The sequence below is a fragment of the Enhydra lutris genome, unplaced genomic scaffold (genome assembly GCF_002288905.1).
Source record: "Enhydra lutris kenyoni isolate GAN:26980312 unplaced genomic scaffold, ASM228890v2 scaffoldscaffold62, whole genome shotgun sequence".
In the NCBI taxonomy this organism is placed as follows: domain Eukaryota; kingdom Metazoa; phylum Chordata; class Mammalia; order Carnivora; family Mustelidae; genus Enhydra; species Enhydra lutris.
The window spans coordinates 6,005,689-6,020,015 of NW_019154146.1; the positions used below are offsets into that span (position 1 = coordinate 6,005,689).

At 39.8% G+C, this 14,327-nt stretch overlaps 1 protein-coding gene across 1 annotated transcript in view; it reads right to left on the reverse strand.

The window, feature by feature from the left end:
- The window catches only part of LOC111158685 (parkin coregulated), a 503,721-nt gene extending 496,350 nt beyond the window's left edge, over positions 1–7,371 (reverse strand). The window contains exon 1 of the mRNA XM_022520893.1: positions 6,900–7,371. Within this exon, the coding sequence (XP_022376601.1) occupies positions 6,900–7,055 (156 nt within the window). The 5' untranslated portion in view covers positions 7,056–7,371. The remainder of the gene's footprint in view (positions 1–6,899) is intronic.
- Between the last annotated feature and the right edge of the window lie 6,956 nt (positions 7,372–14,327).

Below are 14,327 nucleotides of genomic sequence, written 5' to 3' on the forward strand. Positions count from 1 at the left end.
AGATAGAATAAACAGTATTGTCAGGTAGAGCTAGCAAGAGTTTAAATATGAAAAATAAATTTGGAAAATGACTTTGACGTAGTTACTGAAGCAAACATATATATACCCCAGGGCTCGGAAATTCCCAGGAGTATATTCTGGGACATTTATACATATTTTCTCCAAAAAAATGTATTAGAATTTTCCTAGTAACACTATTTGTGACAATCCTAACCTAGAGGTCACACAAAAACTCATTAGTGGAAGAACAGATACATAATGTTCTATGGACACCCAAAAGTATTACACAGGAATGAGTATGGAGGGTCTGTAATCATATGCAATAATGTGGGTGAGTCACACAAATTTAATGGACAGACACAATACAGTTACGGATTTTAGGATTCCATGGATGCAAATCTGTTGTCAGAAGATTGAACTTGGGGGGTATATTTGGGCAGTGATTGGAAAAGGGCTGAGGGAGTTCTGTGTTAATTATGTTTCACGATCTGGGTGCTGGACCAGTGTCATTGGTTTGATATTCAAATGATACATTTATGTTGGCATATGACGTATCAACTAAAGTCTAAAAAACAAGTGAGCAATAGCGGACTGGTCCCAGTCAGAAATACCTGGAAATCTAAGTTCCATTCCTTGTTCTACCATTTAGTAAGTGTCCTGAAACCACCACAACAAAAAAATTAAGTTGTCTGAGATTTATATGCTAAGTGGGGAAAAAAAAATCTGCCTTGTCTCCTCATAACACGGGCTGGAAATTCAGATGGAATAAAAATGAGTATCATATATCAAAACATATAAAAAGCTACTATAGAGGCACCTGGGTGGCTCAGTGAGTTAAAGCCTCTGCCTTCGGCTCATGTCATGATCCCAGAGTCCTGGGATCAAGCCCCACATGGGGCTCTCTGCTCAGTGGGGAGTCTGCTTCCCTCCCAACCAACCCCCACCTGCCTCTCTGCCTACTTGTGATCTCTGTCAAATAAATAAATAAAATCTTAAAAAAAAATTCTCTCCTTTAAAAAAAAGCTACTATATTTAATATACATATACCATTGCCAGGTCATTCACATTAAATAGGAAGATATTTTATATAATTTAGTTTAACTATATGTAAAGGGTCGTGTAAGAACCCTCTGGTCATCTGGGGAAAAAAAAATAAAATAACAACAACCAAACTATCTATCCCACTTCCTAAACAAAAATGAATCAGGAAAAAGCAAAGCTTTAAAATAGAACATTAAAATTTTAAGAGGATTTTGGGGGGAAAAAAACCTAAAATTTTTAGATAGGAGAAAGCTTTTCTAAACCTTACTACTTTAACATTTTATAATGAACATAGATAATTTATATAATAAGGTAGTTAAAATATGGCATAAAACATTTATAAATTATTCTAATTCCTATATTTTATATTTATATAATGCCATTAGCATTTTCTTAAAGCTGCTAATTCAAAGATGATTGTCCATTATAGATTAAAAGGTGGTCATTCATTAATCTATTTGACAAAGCAAACAAACAAACAAAAAAACCCAGCACCTCTTATGTGCCAGGAATTTAGGGACAGAGATGCAGCAGTGAGTAAAATAGCAATAATTCCCTGCCCTCAAGGATCTTACTCTGTAGCGGAAGAAGATGTAGGATAAACTAAATCAATATTAGCGGGTGGTCAGTATTTACGCAAAAACATAAGATGTAAAGAAGATGAGTGTGCCGGAGCAGGGATGGAAGAGATTAATAAGAGGTTGAAATTTTAAGTAGTCAGTGAAGCCTTCAATGCAACGTTAATTTTCGACCAAAAACTGAAGGAACAGGAGATGGTGGTATGTAAGGGGGAAATGTATTTCCACTAGAGGTTACAGAAAGGGCAAAGGCACTGAGCCAGCTGGGCAACTGGTGTATTCAAGGACAGTAAGGACACCACTGTGGATGGAACAGAATGAGTGAGGACGAAAACACTGAAATACCACTTAGGACCTTACAGGAGGATGAGAATTTTAACTTTTGCTCTGAGATGAAGAGCCATTGAAGGGTTTGAGATAAGGAATACCTTGATCTGGCTGAGTTTTAAAGGGATCTCCTGAGCTCCTTAATTAGGGGAGAGCGGTTAAAAACAAACAAACAAACAAACAAACAAAAACCCAGACTAAAGACAAATGACTATGATAGCAACAAGAAAGAGGGAGCAGATGAAACAGGAAGAAAGGGTAGATTTGCTTACCGTCATTCATCAGATACTTAGTACACTGTTAGGTGCTGCTTAGGATGAAAAAATTGGTTAGTCGTGTGTTCTCCCCTCACAGGGAATTTATAGGAGGTAAAACACGAGTCAAACTATTACACACAGTAGAAAACAATGAGCAAATGATAGCCTTCCATCTGGGTTGGCAAAGAGGGAGAATTAGGGCAGTCTTCTTGAAGCAGTGGGTGTTTTAGCTAGCCACAAAACCTGAGCTCCTTCACAGCATGGGTTCTACCGCTTCCTGATTTCTAAACTCCCAGCACTTAAAACAGTGCTTGGCACAGTCAGTGATCAGGAGATACTTGTGCATGATGTCTGAATGAACGAGGGTGGGCAGATGTAGGGAGGAGGGCATTCAAGCAAAGGGAACAATATAAATGAATCACAAAAATGAAGAGTTACAGATTTAATCTGGCAGAAGGAAATGAGCATAGGGGGAGATGAAATTAAAACCTTGGCATAGGATTGCATCACAGAAGACCCTGCTGTCCTGTGGAGGTACCAGTGATGAGAAGGGAACTTTGTACTGGAAAGATGAATGTAGTAATACTGATAGATGAAACAAACGACCAACGGTGGAAGGAAGCTAGAGACCAGTTTGGATGGTATTGTAAAAATCCGGACAGGTGACAAGGATCTCAGTCAGCTTATTATCACTTGGTCCCTCATCATTAGTACTTCCACTATACTAAGCAAACATCTGTAAGCCTTACCACAGATGTGGATTTACACGAACTATAATTATTTTACTTGTCTGCTTCCTTCTCACTAGCAATATAGTATGTTTAGCACTGGTGGCAGACATTTCTAATTATCCCCCGATTTCCCTTTTTCTGTTTATTACACTGATAAAATGCCTCAAGTTTTTAGCTGGACATGAGCTACCAGCCAGAGACTCCATTTCCCGGCCTCTCTTACAACAGGATGCAGTCATAAGACCAAGTTTTGGCAATGGATTTGAGCTTGAGTGACAAGTGCAAATTTTAGGACACGCATTCCAAACGAAGCCGCTGGTCCTCCATTTCTTCCTGCCTCTTCTTGTAGCCTGATCCTGACCCGTTTTTCTCTCCCCATGCCTGAAGTAGGTGTTAGAGATTATGCCCTTTTGCACCTATAAAATTTTCATAGCCCTTTTCCTGATGAAATAGGTATGGGGGCCTGGGAGTTGTGTCAAGGGTCAATTTTTCTTAAGTTTTTATAAAAAGGGAAAATATAGGCTAATGACCAAATTCTGGCCACTGGGATGTGAATGTAAGTGGGGTATAGTGTCTGGGTCTTTCCTCTAAAAGGAAGCTCTCTGCTTTTTCTTTCCTTCTTTCTGGGGGTAGGGATTTGACCTGCATGGTGGTAAGACCACCTTGACCCATGGCATCATCCTACAGGATATAAAGCAAGAATACACAAGTAGTGCTCAACAAACTTGGACTTACATATAACAGAAACAACTTCCTTCTTAGTTAAACGATGGTTATTTGGACTCTGTTAAAGCAGCCAAATTGATATCTTAATAATTTATAAATATTGACCATTACCACTATGTGTTGAATGAATGTATGATTGGTAAGTATAAACATCTCTCTATAAGTAAGGTAGTATTAAATAATTATTTCTTCCATTCCCCTAAGCTTTGAACATAAAACACTTATAGTTTATAGAAAAGGAAAGCTACAGTACAAAGCTTCAGTTGAAGTCAACTTCTGTATCATTATAACTCTGGGTCTGAATCTTTTTTTTTTTTTTAAGTTTTTTTTTTAATATTTTATTTATTTATTTGACAGAGATCACAAGTAGGCAGAGAGGCAGACAGAGAGAGAGCGAGAGAGAGAGAGAGAGGGAAGCAGGCTCTTGGCTGAGCAGAGAGCCCGATGCGGGACTCGATCCCAGGACCCTGAGATCATGACCTGAGCCGAAGGCAGCGGCTTAACCCACTGAGCCACCCAGGCGCCCCTGGGTCTGAATCTTAACTTGCTTTATGACAAAGTGTATTAGCACAGAAAGCACCTACTGTCAGTTGAGATTAAACCAATGAAACACTGAGCTACTGGTTTCTGATTATAGGTTCTAACATACCATGAAACAAGGCCTTTAAAAGGAAATTGGACTATGAAATTTTCAAATTCTGTATGTCCTATCAGTCTTCTTAGGCAAATATAACAATATGAATTTGATTATTAGTTTTTGATTTCAGTAACTTTCTCCTTGCTTGTTTTCATACAGAATGCAACAATTTCAAGGAAGTAAAGGAAGAGAAATATCTGATAGTGAGTCTTAAAAACTGGCCATTTATGTTCATTATTACTTTAGAAATATTTTTTATTCCTATACACAGATTATCACTGTTTAAATAGGGATCTGTTTGTACAGCCCATCTGATCAAATCTGTTTACGATCAAGTGTATTTACTTATGTTACTAAAGCATTCTCAAACACCCAGAGTGCCCACAGAACTCTTTAGGGTTTAGCTGTAAACACAGCTTTTGTGGAAGAGCACTGGGTGGTGACTTGCTTAATTAGCAAGTGTTTGAAAGGCAACTGAAGGTGAGCCCCAACACTGGAAAAATGACTTAGGTGTCAGCTTTGGGACAGAGGTTGTAATTTAGAAAAGCTGGAGACTGGCACATTGTTTTCTGAATAGAAATAAACCTTAAGAAAGAAATAGAGCTACTCTGACTTTTTAATGCCAAAAGGTTTATGCTGCTGAAGACAGAAATGAAATGTAAATATTGAATATAAAAAGGAAATGTTTTATTTCCTACACCACTGAAGCCCTTTTGTATAAACAGTATCTTTCTATTATCAAGACTTTATTATTGTATGGTCATTCTCCTCGGAGGACAAAGGACAGGGACTTTGATTAGCTGATCCCAAATCTTCACAACTGTGCTTATGGCCAGCAAGTTCTTGGGTTAGCTAACCAAAAAAAAAAAAAAAAGAGAGAGAGAGAGAGAGAGAGAGAGTGGGATAAGGGGTTGCTGGTTGAATGAATGAATGAGCAGATAATGCTTTCATCTATAAATTGTAATTTCCCACTAAATGAAGTGAAAGAATGACACATCCTGTTTTGAGGGTTTTCCTGGAAATACAGCTATTACACTAAGAGATTTTCCCTAAAAATACAAATATAAGGAGATATTTAACTCAAATAAGTTGTTTATAAAGAAGGCTGCTTCACAATGTTTTTTGTTATTTTAGTTTTGTAAGCATATTTACTTCATTTGGTAATAGTGGAATACTTAATTTTCCAGGAACTATGACTTTAGGTATAAGGCTATGTTAGAAAATAAACATGGTTATAAATATAAATTTAGTAAAGAGAGAATCTGACAAATTTTCTACATGTCTGTGAACAAATATAACACTGAAAAAATGACCAAGATTATAATTAGAAATACTGTGTCGAAGAAAAAACAAATAATTAGCTTGAATGGTTATAGTATTTTATATTGCTGATAAGTGAGTCATCTTGACCCCCGTGACCACCGATTTATGTGAAAACCATGCAAAAGGACTGCAACTACAACAAGCCAGAGTTTTAGTCTATTTCCACAAATTTTCACTATTGTAAGCCAACTGACACACATTCCAATAATCCAAATATCATTTTGTGTAGCAGTATAGCAATCTGACCTAGGGATCTAGAAGTTATCTGTTTCATTCATGTAGGTAAAGGATGGGGCTTAGGAATAAGGTATATATTAGACTTGCAACATTTATGTAAAAGAAATAATGTGATACTGGAAAGCAACACTATTCATTTAACATAACTAGCTACTATACAATAAGTCAGATGCTCCCAGAGTGTAAATTGTACAAATTTGAAAGCTGCATTTATTATTAATATCTCATTCCCAGAAACAGGGGCTGGCTTAGTCAGTCAGAGGTAAAACCTGGTTTAGCATATCAAATTTAAAACTGTTTAACAAATATTAAAGTTTTTTTTTAAACCTATCATGCATGTAGCTAAATCACTTGTGTGCATTTTAAACCTTCCCCCCCCCAATAGTATTGAGAATATTTTAATTTTACTACTGCAAATAATAGAAATGAAATACGAATTATAGTAATAGAAATACTTGAACTGAATCTTCAATTTTTAAAAAATTTATCATTTAAAAGGTCTGGAAATAGACTTCATATGAAATTGCCTAGCTCTAACAGGCTGAAGTTATATTGTAAGAAAGAGGGTTGTTAAGAGTAAATACAGGGATAGTCTAAAATTTCTTAGGTTGAATTGATGAGATTTTTTATTGCAGGTGATTTAATCAGTTCATGCTTCCAGGTGTGCATCAGCACATGTCAAATTCTGTAAGAGTTTATGATTTCTAAGAACTTGCCTTCTAGAAGGCCCTTTGCTGAGGGGGGATCCCCTAGGAATCAGTAAGAGGCTCTTTTGTATTTTCGTGTCGATAGTTTAAGAGTAATTCGGGGTGGTCTAGAAATCATGAGTTATTGGGAAGGTGCTTATAGATGGGATAGATCCTTTCCAACAACCTAGCCGGGACCTCCACTCTCTGCTGGGCGCCGTCTGCGGGGGAATTGCCATTTTTGCCAAAGACCACCCAGGACACAGATTCGGAATCCATCACAGGACCGGCCAGCATCTATCACCTGGCGTCCCCTGACTCGGAGCGAGTGCATTCAAGGCAGGAAGATCACTTACGACCGAGTTTTTCATCATGGCTTTGACTGTGAAGCCCTCAGAAACCAGGGAGTGAGGCTGGTGCACCGGGAGCGGCTGTTGTGCCAGCAGCTTGGTCCTCTTCGGCATCTTGTCTGGGCATTTGTTTAAGCTCAGGGTCTCTTTTTCTGCCACCATCTTCCTAGGAAATGTCTTGTTCTCATAAAACGTGTAGTAAAAGAATCAGTGGGTTTTACGGATGTGAGGAGGAGTTCGGGAAAAAATGTAAAAAGGCGCGTTACTGGTAGAAATTCAACCCCTCGCAGTGCCCAGGTTGATCCAGATGTTTGGCAGCTCCTAGGTGCAGGGAGTTGAGGGCGGGGAGGGGCGGGAAGAGGGAAGGACCGCGGCGAGAGCTGCAACAAGCTTCCAAAGGTGAGCCTCCCGGTTGCTAAGCGACGCGTCAACACTGCGGCCGAATGGCCCAGTCCCCCGGTGACGTGCGTTTTCCGGGCCTGAATCCGGAATGGCGGCGGAAGGCGGCCTGCGGAAGGCGGGCGGCGAGCGGTGGGCGGCGGCCGGCGGGGGCGGCCGGCGGGCGGGGTGACGAGAAACTACGCGGTAAAACTACGACTCCCAGAAGGCCTCTGGCTGCGCGTCGTCCGCGCGTGCGCATGCCGACAGCCGGCCTTAGGAGAGGCGAGCGCTGGAAGATTTAACCTCGGAGCCACTCTGGTGGGCGGCACATGCGGGTGCCGTTCCCGCGTAGGTCACTCCATGCCCAGCAGCCTCCACCTGCCCAGTGACCATGATTGGTACGTGAGTGCCTGCCAGGTACAGCGTCTCTGCGCCGCCCCGCCGGGCCTCGGCGGACAGGGACCCTCAGGGTGGCCGCCGGTGTCAACTGTCAGTGTCAGGGCGGTCGTGCTCGGCCGTCCCAAGCCCGCGCTGCGGGCTTCCTCGTGCCCGCCGTGGGCCTCGCAGTGCCCGCCGTGGGCCAGGAGTATAAGTGTGTGTTCCAAGCCCCCACCCCGCTCGTGGTTTGGCAGGCTTCCCACTGGAGACAACTTCTCCAGGGACCGTGGTGCGCGCCCCTGCGCCTCCCTAGGTGAAGGCTGGGTCGCGCGTTCCCACAGCGAGCGCGGCGCTCAGCCAGACTTGGGGGTTCCGTCTGCAGGTCCCTCGGGGCGCCTGGGAAGCTGCCTTCCGGTTAGGAACAGACTGGAACCCACCGTCTGCAGGTCTCTTTCCGGGGAAACCCTAGCGAAGCATTAAACTCTGGTGGAAGGTGCCTGCAGTAATGATTAGGATCAAAGGAAGTTCCTGCTAAGGGATTTGAACGTCTTGCTCCCTCCGATTTTTCCTTTTAAATCTCTCATTGTAAGTCTGAGATGAAAGAATGAAGAGTAAATAGCAAGGATTAAATATTCGCATAATGAATTATTATTGTTACCTAACACAAAATGACCTAGGTGCATTTTTGTGGTTAAAGCTTTGGAAATGGTTTATTGTTTTTAAGCACTGTGATGTGTAAGATTAGCAAAGTTTCTCCCTTCTGGGGTTATTAAACCAAAACATTTTTTTCTTCCTAGCGGTAATCTTTTGAAGTTAGTGGAACTGCACAGTATGATTAGAAACCGTTGCCTTTTTTTTTTTTTTTTTTTTTTTTTTAAATGACAGAGACTTGCTCTAGATTGTGTATGTGAAATTTGGTGAGCCTATTTGGGGATTATTCCTGATGAGTGCCACTTACAAAACACTTTTGATTGCAATGAGTACATCTGAAGTCAAAAGTGATCTGTCCAGAAACATGAGAAGTGGATTTTTAAAATCCGTAAGTTTGTATGGACTCATAAAGTCTTAAGTCTTTTTTTTAGGAAATTAATGTTAAAATGTAGAACACTCTATTCACTGGGAGAATCATCTTAGTGATTAACTGACACTGTCTTTGCAGCGATGCTAAAACCTAATGATGTCCAATTTTTCTTACCTTTCTAGACTTTTGGTGAATGACTTTTGAGAGTCATTAAATTATGACATTTTTTCTTCTAAATACATTTTTCATATAAACTTTTATAAATCTTCTTGAGATTTTTTTAGGTGACTATTACATATAATCCACTATAAACACAACTCTGAAACTGAATCAGAAAGTCAAGTACAAGAAATTTTCAAAATCCATGATGTCAGTATTCTTTTTAAAGATTTTTTTTTTTTTTAATTTATTTGAGAAAGATACAGAGACAGAGAGAACACAAGCAGGGGGAGAGGGAGAAGCAGACTCCCCTCTGAGCTGGGAACCAGACATGGGTCGTGATTCCAGGACCTGGAGGTCATGACCCGAGTTGAAGGCAGAGACCTAACCATCTGAGGCACCCAGGCACCCCCGTGATGTCAGTATTTTATACGAAAAAAGTTTATATTTTATTTTGAGGACAGTTGGGCAAATTTTATTTTAATTCAACTTAATCTAGTGCATGGATTTTTTTTTTTTTTAAAGATTTTATTTGTTTGACAGAGAGAGACAGAGAGAGAGGGAACACAGCAGAGGGAGTGGGAGAGGGAGAAACAGGCTTCCCCGGAGCAGGAAGCCCAATGCAGGCCTCCATCCCAGGACTCTGGGATCATGACCTGAGCTGAAGGCAGGTGCTTAACGACTGAGCCACCCAGGTGCCCCTAGTGCATGGGTACTTTTAAAAGCAAATTTATAGTAAAGCTGTATATAAAGACAGGGACTTAAGATCTAAAAATCACAATTCTAAATTATTATCTAATAAATTACTATATAAACACTTTGTTAGGGTGAACTATGTTTAGGCAGTTTGTTTAGTTTATTTGGGATTCAGGGACAGGAGAAGAAAGAGTATAATCTTTGGATTTGATTAGATAGTTATTAGTAACTTGTAATTACGGTGAGAATATAAGGTAGATTTTAAAAGATGTTTTTTTCTCATATTCCAGATACAGTTTTACACAGAGCAAATAAATGTGTATTACAACATGCCCCCTCCCAAGAAGAGCACCTTACATATAAAAACCATGTGAACAATGTGCAGTGAATTATTTCATACAATAAGTTGCATTGCTTAATTCTGTCGGGCATATTTTTATAAAAAAATCTTCGTTGCCAATTTTGGACTTGGTTGTATAGGAGAGTGTGGAAAGGAAGAGAGAGTGTTGGAAGGTAAGTGAAAATGGAGGAAGAGAGAGTATGCCTAATTCTGTTGGTGGGTGCATTTTAACAAAAATCTTAATTGCCAATTTGGTACTTGGTTGTGTTGGCAAGTGTGGAAAGGAAGGAGAATGTTTAAAGTAGAGGCAATTTAAAGGAAGTCTTGGAGTGATGGGTTTCCTGTTTCTGTGACTACACTTCGGGGCCAGGAAAGGCATTAGAGTTTATACCTAGTGATAAACTGGGGATCAAAATATAGATCAGTACATATCTGGGATTGTTTTTTTCTGTTAAAGACATTGTGCTACTGAGAACTTGTCCCTTTATGACTATGTTCTTTTTAATTGCTCAACCTCTTTAATGCAAATAGTACTCTCCCACTTTATATAAATCTTGGCTTACTTTTGAGGAAAAACAAAAATAGGTGAGTTGGTACAGTAGGAGTAAAGGGGATTGGGAGTAAAGGGGATTGGCTCTTACCCCACTACCAGTAGAATTAACCTTCCCTTTACGTTCTTAAAAATTAAGATTCCTTCTTGGCACAGAGACTGTTTCAAAAGTACTTATATTTCTCACTTGGATTATAACTGCCATGTTAAATGCCCTGATCCAGACAGCCATAGAAACATAGTTTAATTGACATTGGTGATTATGACTTTGAGAAGTATGACTCTGAAAAACAATCTGAAGGGTTTGAAGAGGTGGGGGGGTGGGATGTTGGGGGAACCAGGTGGTGGGTATTAGAGAGGGCACGGATTGCATGGAGCACTGGGTGTGGTACAAAAACAATGAATACTGTTATGTTGAAAATAAATTTTAAAAAATGATTAAAAAAAAAGGCTTAAGAAAATCCTACTTAGAAAAATATAATTTTTGGCATCATTACATATTTTACCCTTTTAAAATTTAATGATTCTTTTTATTTAAATTGAATTTTAATAGTGATATTTGTATCTTTGAATTCCTATAGAACTGGATTTAGGTATTTAAGTAGTATCAGGTATTAAAGTGCATGGATCTGTATACAACAGTGTCGTCAATATTAGAATTCAAATCCAGTATCTTAATCTTTAAAAATTTTTGATGTTTTCTAAAAAAATAACAATTAGAATATGGTCACATCTGTATATTGCTTAAGTTGTCTCTTAGAAATTATATATTTCTACCTATACAATTCCACCCCACAGTAATTCTTGCCTACTTTTTTATTTTGTGGATGTACACAAATTATGTAATTATTCTTCCATAAATGAGCACTCAGTAGGTTTACAGATTGCTATCATCAGAAATGCTTATGTTCATATCTTTTTATTTGCATATGTAAGCATATGTGTAAAGAAAAAATCTTGTTACAATTTCAGGGTGGATTTTCTAGTCAAAGGATTAGTGGACTTTGAATTTTTCTAGGTATTTCTAAATTGTTCTAAAGTAAGTCACCCTATTTTACATTTCTGTCTAATGCAACAAGGTAGCAAAAGTTGCCCTGCTCCTCAGGACTGAAAAATTTCAAAAAGGCATCATTCTCAAGGCAAACTCACATACATCAGCAGAACATCTACTGGGTCTTTCTTTTTTCCCTGTTTCTTTCCATCCCTGCTCAGGTTTGTGCCTTTGAGCAGTGCACAAGCTGCACAACTATGCTTGGTGGCTCTGCCTTGTCTGGCAGTGTTTATAAGAATGCCCATTTACCCCTTGTGTACATAGAATATTTTTATTTTTGCTTTCCTGTTAAATGAAAATCAATATATTTTAAGTTTTGAAATGAACTTATGAGGGGAAAAAACTCTCTCATGTTTCATTTTATATTGTTTTATTTTCATGAAAGCAGATCCAATAATTGAGTACCTGTGTGCCTAGTACTACTCCAGGTGCCAGGGATACATGAGTAAATGAAATTTAAAAATAAAATGCCCTTGCTATTATGAATGTGCAATCTAACTTTACTATTTGCCTACAAATCTGTGTATTTGTCTTAAAACTTATATGTGATGAATTTTGAAGTCTCAGAGTTTATATTTCTAGTTGCTACTCTGCTACTCTGCCATTTCAATAATTTTAGCTAAAAAGTGACCCTACATGGAAGTACTCAGGATAGGCTCTTGAAAGCTCCTATTTACAATGAGGTACAATTGTGTCATAAAGGACATTCTAGTGAATCTTTGCATCGGTGATTTTGTGTAATTATGCACAGTTCTTTGGATCCAAAGGCTCTAAAATGATGACCTTATGCCATTTTCAATTTTGGAATGATTTCTAAGGATTTTTTTAAAGTCTACATTTTTCAGAAACTTCATGGCTTCATTGCTTGCAATGATACAATGAAAGTACTTTGTATTAAGATATGCAGATCCATTTCCACCTCCAAAGCTTCTTTGAAAAATGGGGGAAAAAAATCTCCTTACTTGGAAATGCTTCATATTCATGAAACCAGTTTCAATGCAGAATAGTCTATCTGTTAGCTTTTAGTTCTTTGATCAATGAAAATTGTTTCTTACCTGCTGTTTCTTCAGCCTTTAATTGTGGCCCAGTGCTTGTTCAGAGTTTCTGTTTTAATTTGCATTTAATGAGTTCATTTTAAATATTTCTTTGTAGTAACCTGAATGGTTTCTCTCTTAAGTTTTGTAATATTAAGGAAGGAAATTTCTAGGACGGCTGGCTGGTTTATGTTGCAGTTCACCTTCCTGGCTTATGTACTCCCCTTATAGGAGAGAGTCTTGGTTAAAAAGAATGGTGGTAAGGTTACTCTGTTTCCCTTAGTACTATATGTCCTAATTATCTGGGACTTCTACCAGGTGTATTCCTGTATCTATTTTCAATAAACAGAAACCTTTCTTCCCTGGATTAACAGGTATTTCAGCTCCCGCTAATGATTTCAGTGTCAGTTCTTTCTAAGGTCCTGGTTCCGGGTGGTGCTGTGTAGGGGAGGAGGTCCGGGCTGGGGGGCAAGTGTGTGTATATTGCCCACCAGGAAGGGACACAGGGAAATATGAGACCGTTTCTCTGAGACGAGTTTGAGATCTAGTGGGACTCATAAGACATTTATTTGGGTAAGAATTCCACCCCCATCAGAAGCAGAGTAATTAGAAAGTTGTGTATATGTGAACACACACAAGCACACACACACCATCCCACCACAGATTTTCAGGTCTCTTCTGCACATGTTATTTTCTCACCTTTGAACATCGTTCCTCTACAGTACATCTGGAAACGACTGTTCATCCTGTCAGATCCATTTCAAATGACAACAGCTTTAGATGAAGTTTTCCTTAAGATCCCCACCTGTGTGTTAACGCTCACACGTCTCAATCTAAAGCAATCAGCTCCTCCTTTAGAGTGAACCAAGAGCTCCGCAACAGCACGCAGTACCGAACAGTAAAGATTCGCTGTCGTGCACTGCAGACACCATGCATGATATGCAGGTTTACACAGGGAAGCGCTGGCGAGGGCCGCGGTATAGAGCCTGGGGGATCCAGTGCTGAAGGCTGAGCAGGAGTTCGCTAGATGAAGGCAGCGTTCTGGGTGGAGGGACAGACGTGAGCCGAGGCATGGCAGGGAGAGGGACGAGCGGGATGAAGGCCGTGCAGGGAGGAAGATGCCCGCAGAAGTAGGCCGGCCCGAGGCTAGATGGGGCATGGTCTGTCAGCTGTAGGCAGGGTCAAAGATGGTAGCTTTATATCACAGTGGCAAGGAGTCGGTGAACCATGGTATCCAGAAGAGCATCATGAATGGATTACATTTTATTTGTTTCTTTATTTAAGTATAGATTTGATTTATTTATATGAGAGAGAGGTTATAATCGGGGTGGGGGGAGCCATTGGAGGGGGAGAAGCAGGCTCCTCGCCCAGCAGGGAGCTTGGCATGGGGCTCCATTCCAGGACTGTGGCATCATGACCTGAGCCGAAGGGAGATGCTCGGTGGACTGAGCCGCCCAGGCGCCCGGAGAACGGATTACATCTCAGAGGGAGGTCTGTGGTGGGAACGGAAAGCTGTGGTACAGTTGAGTAGTGCCTAGAAGTCCAGGTAATTACGAATGGCTTCCTTTTTCTCTCAAGCTGGAGATGGTCTTCCACTAAGAGAGGTGGGGTGGTTGTAGGATAGGAGATGGTTTTTCTCAGCCTGGCGACATTTCTGATGTCATTAACTCATCTTCGATGGAGGGCCGCATTTCTTAAAATTAAAAAAAAAAAAAGTACTTATTTTTATAGAATGTATTAAATACCTCTCACTAACAGGTATTTCTTTTCATGTTATTAAAAGTTTAAATTCATGTTTCGGAAGTACTCTGTATGTCCTTTGGT